Raw genomic sequence first — 13037 nt, forward strand, 5'->3', positions numbered from 1 at the left:
CTCCAGTGTACACTACAATATTTTGCACTAACATTATTACCTTTTGGAATATCTCTCTGCTTGTCTATTTTATTTTTTATTTGTATTTGTCTATTATGCCAAAACCTTGTGAGCTGCTAAACAGTCTTTCATTGTTCAAAACAATGTCAATAAAAATCTATTCTATTGTATTCTATTCTATTCACCATGTGCAAGTCTTTTAAAGTCCCCACTATATTTCTATTCCTTATTCTTATTCTTGTTTCACATAGCAGGAGACATGACCACATATCTCACATGGTTTGTGGTAATTAATTTTTTATAAGCTTAGTGCTAATATGGACATGCGAGCTCTAGAGCAGAGCACACACTGACTTTCCTTTTGATTTGTCCCTGTTTAGAAATTAGTAGATGATACTTAAGTAGTTAACTAGTGTTTGCCCGTGTTTTTACTGAACATTTTATTGCCCTGTTTTGGTTATTACTTTGATATTAAAAGAAGCAAAATAATTCAGTACTACTCATCCAGAAATTAAATCACTGTTTATTTCTCACTTAAAGGTTTTAATCATATTTGACTTATTTAAAAGTTTTAATTTCTAGGTAAAACTATGCATTACAAAGAGGACATTTTAGAATTGCATTTATGTTTACTTTTGGATGTTTTTTCATTATGCATTTGGATTGAGTGTAGCTCTTTAGTAAGCAGGTTCATAATTCTATCCTTTTGTTTGAAAGGTGCCATATGCGGTGCTTACTGTTTATTTTTAGTGTGCATGCTACACCACACTTAATATTAAGTGTAATATAAAATGTTAAACCCTTTAGTATCTGTTTCTGTGTTTGTTCTCTTCCCTTTCTCTGCTGCTATCTTATACATTTCACTTCCTTTACCACCCCCCAGTATCTCTATCCCTCTTTTGCCACACACACACACACACACACAGAGGATAATATGCAACAGACATGTGACATGAGGAAAAGGGATTTAAATAAATTTAGAGATATTTAAATATAGACAAAAAGGAGAAGACCAACAGAGAGAAGAGAGAGGAAACAGAACAAGAAATAGGGAGACAAAGGAGAGACAGAGAAGAGGAGAGAAAAGGGAGAGAAGGAGGTGATTAGCAAGAGAAAAACACTGGTGAGAGAATGGGGAGGTGTCACGGACAAAGGGGGGGGGGGGGGTGTAGCAGAGAGAGCGAGGTGTGCTCATTTGCTCATGATAAAAAGAGAGGGAGGGAGAGGGCGAGTGCATGTGAGAGTGCCGTCATTCGTTTTTGAGCAGTGAACAAGAACACAGCATCTCCGGATGGAAGAATCAACTCATGAGTGAAGAGGAGAAATAAAGCAAGAGAGCAAGGTCAACAGAGAAAACACATACCTATAACGATATATCTATAACCCAGTATACATATATCACTATACAGTATGTCTGTTTTCCACAAGCACCGGGTAAGAGTGTATGTGTGTGTGTGTGTGTGTGTGTGTGTGTGTGTGTGTGGGTGGGTGGGTGGGTGAGAGAGAGTGAGTGAGTGTGAGAGAGAGAGAGAGAGAGAGAAAGAGAGGAGAGAGGGAAAGAGATTTTGAAAAGCAGATCTGTAGCTACCTCTCTTAAATCAACAATGAGCCACAACACACACAAACACACATGAAAACAGACACTCGTCATATGAGCACTGATTGTGTAGCCTAATGTCTGTATATGTGCTATGAGAGTATGTGGTGTGTGTGTGTTTGTGTGTGTGCGTGTGTGTGCTGGGGAAGGGGCTGGGGTTGTGGATGACTGTAACATAAACCTACACACACTAACACACCTGTTAAGTGTTTTCCTTCCCTATTCTGCATAGATATTTTATGTATTTAAAGTGAAACCATTAGTGTAATTAGCCCAATTACCATTTACAGCACGGACACACACTCTGCTTCTGTGCGGAAACTGTAATGAACAAACACATACTCTGACACACATTTTTGAGTGATTATTTGTCATGTGTATTTATTTTATTGCTATTTGTATAAATTGTACTTTTCCTTTCAATACTTTGGCAATACTGGAATTGATGTAATGGTAATGCCACGCACAAACATGAACACACACACACACACAAACACACATTGAGTGATTATTTGTCATGTTTATTTGTTTTATTGCTATTGTATAAAATGTCTTTATCTCTCTCGTTCTCTCTCTTGCTGTCATTCTCTCTATTTGTGTCACAGCTAAAGCATATGAAGTGAAATGACATTTGGACATCTCTTTCTTAATGTCACTCATCAGATTGGTCACTCAGATGTTCCCAAACGGGCTCTGACCTCATGTGACATGTGGATAATGTGGATTGCTTGGATGATCTAGAATTTCAGCAACTGATTGGAGATCTGGATATCTGGACATCTGCAGGTAAAACACCCTAGCACAGACACACACACCATCATCGTCATCATCAACTGTGGTTACTCAAGTCAAGTATGACTATCCTCCACAGGGTTCTCCAACTATTGGTGGGTCTGCAGGTGGGGGTACAGGCTGAACCATTATCCATGTGTTCCGGAGCACTGTATACAGTTATGAGTGGTGATTGTGGTTGATAATTTGCCTTTGTTGATTTTCTGGTTGTTTTTCATCATCTATGAAGCATCCACCTTTTCTCTGTGGCACAACAGAGATAAGGTTCATGTAATGTGGCTCCCTCTTGGATGGATTTCTTCCACGTTTTTCTGTTTGAAACAACTTCTTTCCAGTTGTTGATGTTGAAGCTGAATTTTCTCAGGCTATTTTTTGTCTTTGAAGTGCTTAGTGCTGACCTTCCTAGAACTGGGTATTCAGATTCTCTATAGGGATACATGTATTGGGTATCTGGATAATGATGGCCAGACCATCTGAGTTGCTGCTGCATTATAGTATGCACGTTACCTATTGTTGGTAGAAAAGAGATGCTCCTGTAATTGCTACAATCTGCGTTGTCTCCTTTCTTAAATATATATACTGTCAGAGCATTCCTGAACTCTGAGGGTAGTTGTTTATCTTTACAGACTTTAAGGAGAAAGGCATGTATGTGGCACAGAAGCACTGATCCACCTGCCTTCAGGGTCTCTGCAGGGATCCCATCTGGACCAACAGATCTGTTGTTTTTTTAAGCTACTAATGGCATCTTGCATTTCTTTTACATTGGGAGGTTCCCTATGTCCTATCTCGGGGCAGTGGTTAAGACATTGGACTTCTGCCTGGATGGTCATGAGTTCAAATCCCAGCACTGCCACTGCTGGACCCTTGAGCAAGGCTCTTAAGCCTCAGATGCTATCTGTCTTGTAGTCTAGTGATGTTTACATCATGGTAGTCCCTATCTCAGACAATTAGTACTAGACTATGAGATGCCACTGTTTGGAGCAGTGGTGCTGCCATGGTACCTTCAGGTTTTTTCTCGTGTAAGAGGTTGTTTGAGATGACTAAGTGATATTCAGTACATTTGGTGGAGAGAGGAACTCCTTTGGAATACATGTTTGAGGAACATGTATTCTCCTTTAGGAGGGAGCACTTGAAATCTGGTTTAGAGTCCATCTCTGTGGCTGGGGTTACTATGGAGATTAGAAACCTTCATGGTGGCAAGGCTGCAGGGGTGGTTGAGATACTTTCAGAGATATTGAAGGTGCTGGACAAGGTTGAGATTGTGCATTTAGTGTGCTGGAAAATTTCTTTAGGCTAGCAAACTGGGATGGTGGTCCCTAATTTTAAAAAATGGAAATGTAAATTACAAATGCAACTACAGGAGAATCACAGGCTTCCAGGAATCCATGCCCAAGTTTATGCCAGAATTTTGGCGAGGAATTGAATCTAGGATTCAGTAGGGTTAATGTGGGTTCTGCCCAGGCTGTGGAACAGTGGACCAGCTCTGTGAGGGGTCATAGGAGTATACTAATCCACTCTACATCTGTTCCTATGGCCTATGATCATGTGTCATAACATTTGTTTGGGGAAGGTGTTCCAGGAGTATGGGGTATCTGGGATATTTCATGCAAACTGGTCTTTATATTAGTAAGGTGAGTTGTGTCTGCATTCTTAGCATTAAGTCAGAATTGGTTAAGGTAGGTGTCAGGGGTGTATCTTGTATCTGCTCCTGTTTGTGATTTTGGAAAGGACATCAAGATGCAGCCAAAGTTGGAGAGGTGTCCATTATAGGGGGTTGTAGGTAACATTTTTGTTATTTGCAGATGATTATATGTTGGCAGCTTCCAAAATGGAAGTCACATGCATTTAAATGTATCAATGAAGAGTGTGAAGTGGTTGGAGTGAAAATCAACTTCTCCAGGTTTGAAGCCAAGGTTCTCTCCTGAAAAAAGGGTGGGATGCTCCATTCAGGTGAGGGAAGACTTCTTGCTGCTGGCATCTTAAAATAACACCTCCGGGTTGGACCCCACTAGAGCTGTGTCGGGTAATGGCTACTGGAGAGAGGCCCTGGGGCAGACCCAGAGCTCACTGGAGATATTATATGCCACAGTTGGCTTGAGAACATCTGGGAACGTCTGGGAATCATCCAGGAGGAGGTAATCTATGACAGGTAATAGAGAAACTTGAACTGAACTACTCAGCTTGCTGCCACCACAATCAACAATAGGAAAAATGGAAGGAAAATTAATTAATAGAGAGAAGACCCACAACAGAACAAGCAAGTCACTGATATTATTCATATGACATCAGGCAACAAGAGTATGCATTCAGCTTTACAGAAAGAGACAACAGATCATTAGTTATGCTCTTGATAGTTATGCTAGTGGTAGAAATGGTTGCACATTGTGATCAGAGTGCAAATGGGGAATCTGGCTGGACTAGCTATGACAGTAACTGAAAAGGAGAGCCAGAAGGAAACACGAGCATGAGGGCACCCTGGGACCTAAAGCAACACACATCAAACAGCATCGAAACATCTCTGTTTACTAAAATCCTCTATGCCCATGAACCCCCTACCATATTTGTGTATTTACATAAGAGAAAAGCTATTCACAAAAAGCTTGACTAAACAAATACGTTTTCAGCCTAGACTTAAATTCCTGAACATTAATTGGGAGGCAGTTCCACAACTGGAGCAGAGAGTCTACATTGTAACTGGTACTAATGAAGTGTCTCACTCTCTCTGTGTGTTTCACTCTATTTTTCTTATCTCTGTCTTTATCTTTTTCTGTTTCTCTCTCTCTCTCTCCATCTCTCTTTCTGTCTCTCTCTGTCTCTTTCTCTCACTAAAGATCTCAAGATGAAGATGAAATTCTGCTTTATTTTAAATCTCATCCTGCTCCTAGCCATCACGTCATCTTCTGATTCAGCCAATCAGACCGAGGTGACTGTGACAATGGAGGAGGAAGCGGTGGAGTCATCGGGCAGCCGTTGTTGGGGTTACTATGATGTGATGGGCCAGTGGGACCCACCCTTTAACTGCAATGCCGGCATGTACCTGTTCTGCTGTGGATCATGCTATTATCGTTTCTGCTGCAAGTTCAAAGGTCACAGCCTGGAACAAACTAGTTGCTCCAATTATGACACACCTGCCTGGGCCAATACAGGAAAACCTGCCAGTGGCAATGATGCCAACAATGCTAATGCCAACGCCAATGCTAACACTAGCAATGTGCCCAAGCCAGACCAGATGCACATGATTGTGTATGTGATTTGTGGCACAGTGGCCATCATGATGCTCGGAGGAATCTTTGCCAAACTGGGTCTGGAGAGGAGCCGTGGAGGAACTGGGGATACCAGCAACACTAGGTAAGCTTGTGTGTGTGTGTGTGTGTGTGTGTGTGTGTGTGTATTTTGAGCATACTTCCAGTTGAGCAAGCTGTGCATGTAGAGTGTGTGAGAGTTTTCTTATTGGATCATTAACATTCTTAGTGACATAGTGTGTGTCTCTCAAATATACACTCACCATCCACTTTATTCGGAACATCTGTGCACCTGCACATTCATGCAGTTATCTAATCAGCCAATCATGTGGTAGCAGCACCATGCAAAAATCATGCAGATACAGGTCAACAGCTTCAGTTAATGTTCATTGCATATACAATATATGGAGAAAAGTGTTTTGACACCTGACCATTACACTCATATGTGCTTGTTGAACATCTCATTCCAAATTGAGTCCCCTTTTGTTGTTATAATAACCTCCACTCTTCTGGGAAGGCTTTGCACTAGATTTTGGAGTGTGGCTATGGGGATTTGTGTTCATTCAGCCACAAGAGCATTAGTGAGGTCAGGCAATGATATTGAGCAAGGTGGCCTGGTGTGTAGTCTGCATTCAATTCAATTCAATTCAATTCAATTTTATTTGTATAGCGCTTTTAACAATGGACATTGTCACAAAGCAGCTTTACAGAAATAGATGGATTCACAAAAATATATTGTAAATATTTAAATTTATCACTGTGAATTTATCCCTAATGAGCAAGCCAGTGGCGACGGTGGCAAGGAAAAACTCCCCGAGATGATATGAGGAAGAAACCTTGAGAGGAACCAGGCTCAAAAGGGAACCCATCCTCATCTGGGTGCAACGGATAGTGCAATTATAAATAAATCCCTTCTATTGTGTACTATATGGACAAATAGTGCAATTGTGCAACCAATAAATTCATCACAGTATTTGCAAGAGGTCCGGCTGGTTAAAATCTATCCACTGTCCACTGATGGAGTCCTGAGTACGAAGCTGCTCGTGGCAACTGCAGCCCCAAAGCCACTACAGCAATCGCAGTCCCAAGCCATTACAGTACAGCTCCCCATATGTGATCCCCAAGCCATCTCCACAGCCCCCAGGTGGCACCATCCCCAGCAATCCAAACAGTTCTTCAGGCAGTCCATATGGGGCCACCCCCAGCAGCAGCGAGCGAACTCAACCGATGAGAACTCCAACCAGAAGTAGGGCATCAGGATGGGTCAGGCAGCGAGGAGGAGCAGAAGGGGTCAGGATCACTGGCATCACTGGCATCTCAGAAGTAGCATGTGTAGCTCGACAGAGAGTGAGGGAGAGAGAGAGATGGAGAGAAAGGAAGAGATTGTTAGGTGAGCTTTTGTCCTCTAATGGTTAAGCACGATGTACTTTGCATGCAGAGTGCAAGCAGGGACTCCGGCAAGACTAGCTATGACAGCATAACTGAAAGGGAGAGCCAGAAGCTAACACAGACATGAGGGCACCCTGGGACATAAGGCAGCCAGCCACTCCACCGTCGACAAACCTGAGTGAACGTGTGAGAGTGGGGGGGCGACAGCATCCAAACATCCCATTTCACCACAACACTCTATGCCTGTGAAACCCTCCAGACCTGCCCCTGTACCTAAGAAAACTATTCACAAAAGGCTTGACTAAACAAATATGTTTTCAGCCTAGACTTAAACACTGAGACTGTGTCTGAGCCCCGAACACTAAGTGGAAGGCTGTTCCATAACTGTGGGGCTTTGTATGAGAAAGCTCTACCCCCAGCTGTAGCCCGCATTATTCGAGGTACCAACAAATAGCCTGCATCTTTTGATCTGAGTAGGCGTGACGGATCATAAAAGACCAAAAGTTCGCTCAGGTACTGTGGCGCGAGACCATTTAGTGCTTTATAGGTCAATAGTAGTATTTTATAATCAATACGAAATTTGATTGGGAGCCAATGCAGTGTGGATAAGATAGGGGTGATGTGGTCATATCTTCTGGTTCTAGTAAGGACTCTCGCTGCTGCATTCTGGACTAACTGGAGCTTGTTTATGCATCTACTGGAACATCCAGACAGTAAGGCATTACAATAATCCAACCTAGAGGTAACAAAAGCATGAACTAATTTTTCTGCATCGTGTAGTGAGAATATATTTCTTATTTTAGCAATATTTCTGAGATGAAAGAAAGCAATCCTAGTTATATTATCTACATGAGCTTCAAAAGAAAGACTAGAGTCGATAATCACACCAAGGTCTTTTACTGCTGCACATGATGAAACAGAAAGGTCATCCAGAGTTATTATGTAATCAGAAAGCTTACTTCTAGCTGCATGTGGTCCTAGTACAAGTACTTCTGTCTTGTCAGAATTAAGTAAGAGAAAGTTAATAAGCATCCAGTTTCTAATGTCTTTTACACATTCCTCAACTTTATTAAGCTGGTGTCTGTCATCTGGCTTTGCTGAAACATACAACTGTGTGTCATCAGCGTAACAGTGGAAGCTAATACCATGCTTACGAATAATTTTGCCCAGAGGTAGCATATATAAAGAAAAGAGCAGTGCATTCCTGCTCATCCCAAAGGTGTTCAGTGGGGTTGAGGTCAGGGTTCTGTGCAGGCCACTCGAGTTCTTCCACTCCAACCTTAACACACCATGTCTTCATGGAGCTCGCTCCAATGCTACATTATACAAAGACATCCCACACAATTGTGTGCTTCAAACCTTGTGGTTTGGGGAAGGCCCACATATGGGTGTGATGGTCAGGTGTCCACAAACTTTGACATCCAAATTGGGTGAAAAATGTAGGAATTATCATACTACTTGTATGCACTCCTTTGAAAAGGGATCAAAAGTAATTAGACAATTGGCTTCTCAGCTGTTTCATGGTCAGGTGTGTATTATTCATTATTTCACTTACAAGTAAACAGATACATTTTCTAGATTTGATTTCAAGTGTGGTATTTGCATTTGGTATCTGTTGCACTTAACTGTCAACATGAAGTTCAAAGAGCTGTCACTGCCTTTGAAGCAAGCCAAATCAAAACAGACCACCAGAGCGATAGCAAAAACAGTTGTGGCCAAATCAACTATTTGGTACAAAAGAATTCTTTCCCTGGTGAAGAAAAACCCCTTCACAACAGTTGACCAGATCAAGAACACTCTCTAGGAGGTAGGCATGTGTGTGTGTCATCAATCAAAAGAAATCCTCACTGTAGTAAATACAGAGGATTTGCATAAATACAAGATGTATTAGAAACATACACTATATGGCCAAAAGTAAGTGGCCATCTAACCATCACACCCATATGTGTTTCTTGAATATCCCATTCCAAAACCAGAAGTGGATTTTATAAGTTGGTCAAGGTCTTCATAGAACTGTTCTTTGAATTGAGCAAAGGCCCGGATGGTTACGTGGTGACTTCAGTCCAGCAGGAAGTGCAGCATCATGAGGTGCTCATTCACTCAAACAGACAGGGTAGGGATGCTCCTCTTCATCAGGCAGGTTCTGACAGCAAATCCCATGAACCTTGTCTTTGTTTTCTGGTTTTCTATGCCAAAATAAGGTGTAGCCACCTCCAGCCTCCTTTAGCATCCCTTCGTCAGTTCTTTAGAAAGGAGTGAGGTTCTTTTATCTGGTCTGTTGGTATTCCCTCAGTCTAACAATTGCAGACATTCCAAGCTCTGACTATAAATCTCTTTGCTTTTTTCTTTGGGGTACAACCACTTGATTATCTGCCAGCCGCAGTATGCCCGCCAGCTGCAATGAGCCAGGGTACCTTTTCTAACCCCCTCCCTCATTCAAGGATTCTGTCCAAATAGGATTGCCCAGTCACCCTGGATGCTGCCAAATGCCTCCGCTGCTTCGGGTTCAAAGATGAGTGGCCACTAGTCCAAGGGCCGCCTATGTGCAGGTTCATGACTAAGACCGCCAGTGATCATATTCACCTGTCGCTTTGCCACTCCCCCATCACCACAGGGCTTGGTTGAGGGGAGGAGGGGACGTTGCACTGGGGCGATCCCATTCGTTCTGCCTTGAAAGTTTAATTCCACTGGTAGGGTGAGTCATCACAACTGGGAACTGTAGTGGGCGACCGTGATACCTTACATGCCTTGTCATGCTCTGTGTTTTCCACGTAGCATTACAGGACCACCTTTCTGGCTCACTCAATCTCATCCATCCCTCCAGAAACTGACTTTGCATGCTGAGATAGGCATAACCCAAATACTCACCGAGGGTTTGAGACCCGATGGCTCCCCTCACCTTTTTTAGCCTATCTGCCAAAATGGTGTGCCAGGGCATGACTGCTGTGCATGCTACAGCTTCTTGGAGCACCGGGTGAGAACTGGGTGCCAGGTGGAGACCAAAGTCAGGTGGGTTGCCCTGAAAAGGACATGGCATACCCCCTACCATAGGTACTACCCCTCACCGGAAGCACCCATACACCCCCATACACCATAAAATAGTAGTAGTAGTAGTAGTAGTAGTAGTAGTAGTACAACTACTGCATGGCACATTTTAATGGGTCACTTTACATTATATTACACATCTGAGTGCATTGTTTAGAGTTTGTCTATGATGTCTATGTATGAATGTCTTTAAATACATTAAAGCTATAATTAATTATTTTAAAAAGTCAGAATTTCACAGAATAGTGCATGTCATCAGATCTACTGGGTTTTAGGCACATTTCATTACAGATGAAATATAAAATGCTATCTGTCACCTAAGATTTTTTTTTTTTTTTCAAATTAAAAAGTAAAACATTTGTTTTACATTTTTTCTGTTGCCAACACACAACTGTCTACACTACAGACACACACATTACTTTTTGTCTGCAAACATAACACAGTAAACAGAATATTTGAACTGAGCTGGACTAGATAGTACTGCAGTACGTAAATGATTGTCTTATCTGTTTTCTGGGTTTGTCCATCAGCTCTTGTCCATTTCACTATTCAATTATTATTTACAGTATATAGTACTTGTAACAATGGACATCATCATAAAGCAGCTCTACAGAAAAGTGGATATAGATTTAGAATTATCCCTAATGAGTAAGCCAGAGGCAATGCTGACATGGAAAACTCTCTGAGATGAAATGAAAAAGGAAAATTGAAAGGAACCAGTATAAAAAGGAACCCATCCTTTTCTGGATGTCACTGGTTAGTGTGATTATTAGTCATTACTCTTCCACAATTGTATAGTGTGCCAGTGTCATTTTTTATTTCGGTAGAGTTTTAGCTTTAAGTCCATAGTATCCAAGTGAAGTTATCCACTGTATTGATTGAGACTTGAGTGCAAACTGTTCTCTGTTTAAGTGCAATCATTAGGCTATCCAAGTGAGATGATCAACACCCATCTTTAGGATATCCATGTTTTACCATCCACAGTAACCTCACAGCAAACATTAGGCTATGTGGGGCCATCCATGTGGGCCATGTTGGGCCATCCTCTGCAGCAGCAAGTGATTCTCTGGTGAAGGAGGCTCCAAGCAGATGTAGAACATTAGCATGGGCCAAGTCGGTCCAGAGGGAAGGCATCTCATCAGGCAGCAGGAGTAACATGTGTAGTTCAACAGAGATAGAGAGAGAGAAAAAACACAGATTATTAAGTATGCAAGCAGGGACTTTGGCAAGATTACATATAATTTATACCTAAAAGGGAGAGCCAGAAGGTAACACAGGCATGAGAGTGGGAGGCGACAGCACCCATACCTCCCAGTTTACCAAAACACTCTATGCCTATCTATCTTCCAGATCTGAAGCTTTACCTAAGAGAAAATCTATCAACAAAAGTCTTAACTAAACAAATATTCTTTCAGCCTAGACTTAAAGATTATGGTCATATACCTTCCATCACCATGCTGAAAAAATTCTCAATTGGATTAAAAGGAAAGGGGAATATGGCAGAAGAAAGATGGACCTGGATAGGATGATGTTTGGCAAGCCGTTTTCTGACATGTTGCAATTTGGAAGCTTATCCTTAACCTTGTCCCATATGACAAAATACATTATGTTAATGTACATTATGTACATTAAGTGTTGATTGTGTATGCATAACCCATTTCTGACTGCAGCACAATGGTTGACATGACTTCTACCATGGCTCTGGGTCCTGTGATAGTCCATTCCACTGACACATTGTAGTGTAAATGTTGCCTCATCATTAAAGATGAACTGAACTCTGAAACAGTGATGAAAATACTGTTAATTTGTGTAAATCAAAGGCACACAACAATTAGTACTGTATTAAGAATACCTGCACACACAAGTAGCACATCTTTCATCCATTAAATGTTTCTCTCAAATGGCACATGATATATTTGCTTCCCAGACATACTGTCTGTCATGAGCAGATGATCGATGGTAGAAGCACTGTGTATAATTTGAAAGATTTCATTATACTCCAGTATCTGATGCTGAATATCTCAAAGGCTTATTTGTATTATTTGTATAATATTTGTCACAACATTGTTCATAATTTCTCTTGTTCTTGTGTGAACATTCATTTTCTCCCACCAGCTACTGTTTTTTTCTGAACTCTGTGTACAAACAGTGAAAGGCCATGGTCAAACATGTAATCATTTTTGAGAACCAGATTTTTTCTAAGGTTCTTTTTCTTCCAGTGTTCTTGCAATGATGATTTGTATCCTAATGTAAATCTCAATTGATTGACTTCAAATCATATAATTTGCACAGGAGTTACTGCATTTTATTATAGGGATTATGCAGTCAAGTTTAAATTTATTTATTTACACACACACACAATTACACACATAAATGTAATATTTTTAAAAGGCACCATTTCATATTAATCGCATTAAAAATATTAAATATTTAAAATATAATAAAAATGACAGCAATCCAAGCCAAATCCATTTTAAAACAAATAAGACTGCCATATAAAAGGAGAGCAGACTGGTCTGTGCATATGGTATCCATAAGCTGAGGCACTGCAAATGGCAGAATCAATAATACTGGAAGACCCCATGTTGCACGTAGGAGGGAACGGATATTTATTGAGGATGGGGGTATGATGAGGGATGAAAGCTTGCTTAAAAGTTGGTTCTATTAGCCACTCCATTTTTTCTGTGCAACACTTTAGAGCTGGCACTAATTTGGCCGATAAAAAGATCCCATGCCATTGCTGTGCATGTACATGTTTTGTCTGTGCTTGGATTTCTTGCAACTGGTAATTTTCAAAGACAGATAAGTGACTGAATACATTGGACTGCATTCCTTCAAAATGACAAACTTTAATAATAATAATAATAATAATCAGGAAAGCTGCTGGCCCAGATCTCATTTCTCCCACCACAGTCAAACACTATGCAGAGAAACTAGCACCAGTGTTTAGCACTACTAATATCTGTTGTAAT

The 13037-nt window shown here is 41.1% G+C and overlaps 1 protein-coding gene across 3 annotated transcripts in view; it reads left to right on the plus strand.

Moving 5' to 3' along the window:
• Positions 1-1234: 1234 nt before the first annotated feature.
• LOC113524892 (protein shisa-8) overlaps positions 1235-13037 on the plus strand; it is a 43482-nt gene continuing 31679 nt past the window's right edge. The window contains exons 1-3 of one of the 3 annotated variants that reach the window (XM_026911268.3): positions 1235-1434; positions 2203-2383; positions 5221-5737. In XM_026911268.3, the coding sequence (XP_026767069.1) occupies positions 5229-5737 (509 nt within the window). In that variant the 5' untranslated portion in view covers positions 1235-1434; positions 2203-2383; positions 5221-5228. The remainder of the gene's footprint in view (positions 1435-2202; positions 2384-5220; positions 5738-13037) is intronic. The other 2 variants (XM_053231561.1, XM_053231562.1) reach the window with 2 other exon arrangements.

Source organism: Pangasianodon hypophthalmus, chromosome 29 (genome assembly GCF_027358585.1).
Source record: "Pangasianodon hypophthalmus isolate fPanHyp1 chromosome 29, fPanHyp1.pri, whole genome shotgun sequence".
Classification (NCBI taxonomy): Eukaryota; Metazoa; Chordata; class Actinopteri; order Siluriformes; family Pangasiidae; genus Pangasianodon; species Pangasianodon hypophthalmus.